General features: G+C 55.4%; 1 protein-coding gene across 1 annotated transcript in view; it reads right to left on the bottom strand.

Annotated features, from left to right (window-relative positions):
- The window catches only part of VOLCADRAFT_103202 (uncharacterized protein), a gene marked incomplete at its 5' end in the record, with an annotated part of 9954 nt that extends 6667 nt beyond the window's left edge, over positions 1 to 3287 (bottom strand). Inside the window, 9 exons of the mRNA XM_002946913.1 lie at positions 114 to 234; positions 379 to 470; positions 739 to 789; positions 1259 to 1614; positions 1670 to 1729; positions 1774 to 1844; positions 2471 to 2616; positions 2875 to 3055; positions 3250 to 3287. Coding sequence (XP_002946959.1) covers positions 114 to 234; positions 379 to 470; positions 739 to 789; positions 1259 to 1614; positions 1670 to 1729; positions 1774 to 1844; positions 2471 to 2616; positions 2875 to 3055; positions 3250 to 3287 — 1116 coding nt within the window. The remainder of the gene's footprint in view (positions 1 to 113; positions 235 to 378; positions 471 to 738; positions 790 to 1258; positions 1615 to 1669; positions 1730 to 1773; positions 1845 to 2470; positions 2617 to 2874; positions 3056 to 3249) is intronic.
- Positions 3288 to 5730: the final 2443 nt, after the last annotated feature.

Here is a 5730-nt window from a genome sequence, read left to right on the forward strand (position 1 = left end):
CGGGCGACGCCGCCAAGTCGGATGCCCTAAAGTGGACGGACGTGCACACAAAGTACCTGCACGTGGCGGGCGACAACCTGCCTGCCCGCCGCCTGCTGTCATTTCACGCACACCACGCAATCAAGTACACTGTGAGCGCCGGCTGGCAGAAGCCTGGCGAGGTCATAGTGTCGCAGGCGGGCTGGGCCTCGCCTGGGTATGACCGCGAGTTGATGCGCAAGTATCTGGAAGGAGCTGTGACATCAGCAGTCACAGTAGGTAGCAGCAAGGTAAGAGGTAGTAGTCGCTGGAGGCAGGAGGACTCGTTACGAAGCTAGGGGCGTGCGTTGTGTCGTCACCCCGGAGCTTTTGGCGAATGGACAGTACTCTGCTACTCACTGGTATATGGTGATGAAGTCCCCGCCAGCAGCCTTCCCCGTGGTTCCGATGCCCGACTTGCCAGACAGGACATCTTCCCAGCCCGCCGGGACCTGAAAGGGGACCAAGGGGAGCTCCGGTGGGTATCCGTATCGGCGCGGTGTGGTGCATCACTGTGTTTTTTACCATACCATGATAAACGGCCCCCTAGGGGAGGATGAGTTAGGCAATCCAGCGCGGTGCCCACCAGCAGCAAGCACATACACGGTGTTCGACGGGCAGCAACCATCAAGTTGGACAGGCAGCCCCGCGCGTTGGAGACCTTCATCACCGCCGCCACGCATAATTGAGATGCCTGGACCCACTTTCCCCTTGCCGTACCTTGTCGTCATCCTGTCCGCAATCGCCGTCCAGCGTCAAAGGTTCTGGCTCCTGCAGCCGCCAAGAAGTCATCGCGGCGTGCATGGTTCAGAGGTTCAGGGACATGGACAAGACAATGCTAAGGGAAATCAGGGTGTTGGATATTGTAATCAATCCATGCAGGTGTCAGACATGCTCTTGTCGTTGCTGCTGCTTCTGGTGCTATGCAGGAGCAGCAGACAAGAGCTACAGATATGTTTCCAATTACGGCTTACACCAGGAAGCCAATGCATCCTAGAAACGTCTTTAGGCTGCTTAGGTGGGGTTATTTCAGCAGCACCACAACCCAGCCGCTGGGAACTCCGCTTTCACAACCCCCAATAATGACATTATTATTTTCGAACCCCCTCTGATGGTTTGGGTCCTCTCGAAGTTCTCCGATGATCCAAACATTATTAATTTCCGTTCCGGCCTTAGGCCCCATCATGCCCCGATGCCTCTGTGTCCATCTTGGCCCCCGCCGCCCTAAATCACCCCTCACCTGCCCTTGCGGCGAAAAGCTGCGCTTTAGCGCCGTGGCGGAGGGTTTCTTCATCGGCGCGACCTTGCTGCACGACACATCGTACGGCAACCTGGCGGCGGCGGCGGTGGCGGCTGCATCTCCAAACGGATCGCTGATCTCCTTGATGGGCGTCCCAGGATCCAGCACCCGCATCAGGGCCTTGTTAGGCTTCACATCGGGCATCTGGTACGGCTTGGTGTGGTCGTAGCTTTCCACGACCCGTGGGTCGGTCACATCCAGCCGCCGAAGGTTCTCGTCCCAGTGCTTCAGCAGGATCATGGCCAGCTCAAGGTTTTGGAAGCGCGCGGCGGCGTGCAGCGGCGTGCTTCCGCGGTCTTGGCAATGGGGTTAGCGCCGTGGCGGCAGAGCACGACGGCGGTGTCGGCGCACCGTGAAGCGGCGGCGTAATGGAGTGGTGTGTAACCTGAGCTGTTTGGGTAGTCCACCAGCCTATGCGTGTGGGGGGGGCAAATGGGAGATGGAGGTTTGTATACATGGGCAGGTGTATTGGGGGGAAAGGGGGGGCTTGAGTTGAGATTTGGAACGGGTGTAGTGGTGGGCGCTGCTGTGTTGGGACACAGGACGTCAGCAGCGGTGAACCGCGAACGGTCCCCCGCCAGGTGGGTCCGTGTGGCCATCCGGGCCATCCCCCCATTCCGTCCCCTCTTCATTTCGCTGGCCAATCCCTGGGTTGGGTTTGAACCCCCGGCCCGAGTGTGCATCACAGCATCAAGCCGCGATGAGGCAGCGGTAGCGGCAGCACCTCAACCGGAAGCATCCAAAACAGGATCTTAGGTAGAAGTCTTTGGTATTTCTGGTTATCAATAAGCTATCCGTGTATTTTGCAGTAGCCCAGATTATAGCATCCGGAATTTTATTCTATTTTCCTTTCTTATGTTAACTGCAATTTCAGCAATCTCGTGAAACACGGTAGGATAGAGCCCTTTATGGTAGGAGGGAGAGAGGGAGGGAGGGGGTGAGGAAGGGAGAGAAAGGAAAGAGAATTTGATAACTCAGCCAATTACATGGCCCATGACCCAACCGCGAGCTGGCCCGCGACATGGCCCATGACCCAACCGCGAGAGCTGCCAGCGCGTGCTGGCCGGAATCCGGGTGGAGCTCAGGACTCGGTCTGCCCATGTTAGCCCTCATCCACTCGGTCCCGCGTGCACGCCGGACAACGACACTTACTTGCACTCCCGACTGCGCACTTTGCCAGTGAACTCCATGAAGGGGCTGGTGAGGATGGCCTCTAGGCAGTCGGGCTGGTTGTGCCGGGCGGCGATGTGCAGGGCAGAGCGGCACAGCAGCCGATCACCGACCCAAGGGTCGGCTCCCTAGTGGGCGGTGGGAGGATGGGGAACCATTGGATTAGGTGTGTGCGCGATGGAAGAAGGAGATGTACATCCTGAATGCGACTTGCATGATGGCTTTTGACCTGATGCCGGTCTTAGGGTGGTTGGCGACCAGGAGCGCCGCCCTGGAAGAGCGCCGCCCTGCTTTCCCCTTTTAACAAGATGTTATATGAGCAAGGCTGCGAACGCGCATACACACACACACACCGCCCCCTCCCCCTTTTCCCACGGAGCACCCACGTGCATGTAGTACATGGTCAGCGGTATGGAGTCGAACCACGTGTCCTTCACCAAGGCGCCCTCCACGTAATACACCACCGTACCAGCCACCACCAGCAGCACCCCCAACACCACCACCAACATGCCGATCACATCCAGGTTGGCAGATAGGGCGTCAACTACCAACTGAAGGTTTCGGAACCTGAGGCAGAGGGGCAGGGGCAGGGAGAGGGGGAATTCAGGAAGGTATAGGGGTTGATGTGGGGATGTGGGTAGGGTTTGGACTTGGGGTTCGGACTTGGGGTTTGGACTTGGGGTTTGGGTTTGGGCTATCGTCAGTCCTCTCTCTTTCGTTGCACAACTGTTTCCCCCTCTTCCCGGCCCCCCTTAACCCACCACCCAGCTCCCCCATGCCCCGGTCGGTTTGCTCCCATCCTAAACCCTCCTCCCTTCCCTCCCTTCTCTCCTTCCCTTCCCTACGGTTTTTATTGTGTGTAATCCCCTCCCCTTCCTCCCGCGGTCCTAGTGAGTCTTCGGTCTAAGCGTGCATCTCTACTGTCGATTTGTCAAGCAGCAGCTTGGATGCGGTCGCTGGTCTGAAGGAGGAGGTTCATACGTATGATGTTAACAGTAGCTGTGGTATAGAGCTACTAATTGACTGGCGTCCTCGCTCCCCACAGAAAGCGGGGCTTGCCGAATGGAGACCATGTCTAAGTAGATCTGGACCCTGTGTGCTGCTGACATTTGCTTCAATTGTGTAGGAGGCCACAAGGTCGCCAGAGCGTGCTCACAGTGAACCTTGTATTCGTGGGAGGGGGCTACAAAGGTATAGGGAAGTGTCACGGCATCTTGCTTGGGCGTGGTCTGGCTGCTGCATGGTATCCTGGTTGATTTTGCGAATTGCATCACATACAGCTTCACTGTTAAGCAGAAGCCACGATAAGTTTTACCTAGATGGTTTTACCCAGGACCGGTACTTGTTGCAATTGGTCCGCAGGAAACACTTTCCTAGTTTCTTTCTAGCAATTTCCCTGCCCTGCATTAGCTCACTTCGCGCACTTTCGTGTGGCTTCCAGAGATGCATTGCACCCTCCCGGTTCCCGAAGCTCCTCCGCACCGATAATCGGGTTTCATCTGCTTCATCATCGAATCCATCTCGATGTCAGCTGGCACCTTTGTCGTTTCTGGCAGGGCATCTTACGTGCTCCTTTCGAAGCATGTCAGCCCTGGATGTCTGATGGTTGTGGTTTTGGGGGCGGTTGCTGCGGCGGAGTGGAACAATGAACTAAACAGCGACGGGCGATGTGTTCTCAAGGCGGTCAAGGGTGGTGGATACAAATGAGTGCTGTGCGGGCAAATACGGATCGTGGGCGTGGCGGGCCCTATACATCCACATATCCGGTACGTGGTGGCAGGCTTGCCGAGGAGGACATGCAGGTTGGGTCGCATCACAGTATACAACTAAGCATGCATGTGCCTCTCCAGATGAAGACGCGGCGCACTTCTGGGCGACAGCTGTCGGTCCAAACTCCGAAGCCTTGGACTGCAAGCTCGTTCTTCGCAGGCAGTTGTAAGGCATAGCGCAACTATTCGCTGCCTCATGCTACACACCCCTTCAAAAGTTCACGTCTTTGTTATATATTTATTCTGATTAAAGATGCCATCCAGCCGAAGGAAGTTGCAACTCCTGTGTCGTCTCCATCGACACACAACATCAACACATACGCGCAGCCTCTGCGCATCCATCAAAACTTGTGTACATAGGAGAAGGGCGTCCCTGTCGTCATCGCTGTAAACGAAATGCCGATAGTCAACACTGTATTATATCCAGGAAGCTGCGTCTTGACTGATACCCACCTTGCCTATATCATACGGCAACATGAGGGGCTAACAAGAACACTATGCTGGATAAGTACATGCCTGTTGGGGCATCCCGCATCTCCCGCATCTCTCTTGCCTCCTGGGAGGTTTTCTAAATGTACGACGTGGAACATGCCTGTAGACCAAGGCAACTGTCAGAATTGCTGGGGCAAGAACTTTGCTAATAAAGAGATGTCCGAAAGCCTTCGTGGCCCAACACCACTCGAGGGATTTTACAATCAAAAAACCTACTCACGCAAGCTACTAGCAGCCTCCACAGTGTACGGCCTCACCACTGCAAACGAATTACGCAGACCGCTATTACGATTCCACTCGCACGCAGCACGCACTCTACACGTGTGCAAACCTGCTCCTCCACCTGCTCTTTACAGAGCTCTGTGGATTCCCGCAGAAGGCCTCGGTCATCTTAGCCTCTACCGTATGTAAGCCGCTACCAGAAGACGCAGAGACACACACACACACACAATCAATCCCGCGTAATGCTCCCACGGAAATCTAAATACACCCCATAAAACTTCTTATAAACAACCCTTACTTGGCCCCACTCTCTGATTACGAGAAACCTTCACCAACATTTGGGTTTTGCAAAGTTAAGCTAACTTCTTTCACTTTCGTTCCGATATCTGCCTCATGCCGAATGGTTCTTCCCTCCCTTTCCCCCCTTTTGGCCCCCTCCACCTCCCGGCGGCGACCGTTCGACCTGACGGCCGCACGCACAAGGCCCCCTCCTGCTAACTGGCGGCTCATGTCCCCCAGGCAGTAGCAACAGCAGTAGCAGTAGTAGTAACAGTAGCAGTAGTAGTAACAGTAGCAGTAGCAGTGGTAGTGGCACTAATAGTTGTAGTCGTCGTCGTCATCGTAGTAGTAGTAGTAGTAGCAGTAATAGTCGTAGTAGTAGTAGTAGCAGTAGCAGTAATAGTAGTCGTAGTAGTCGTCGTAGTAGTAGCAGTAGCAGTAGCGTCACGTGGTCTGCAGCCGCACACAAGCACCCTTCTC

The sequence above is a fragment of the Volvox carteri genome (genome assembly GCF_000143455.1).
Source record: "Volvox carteri f. nagariensis unplaced genomic scaffold VOLCAscaffold_4, whole genome shotgun sequence".
NCBI lineage: Eukaryota > Viridiplantae > Chlorophyta > Chlorophyceae > Chlamydomonadales > Volvocaceae > Volvox > Volvox carteri.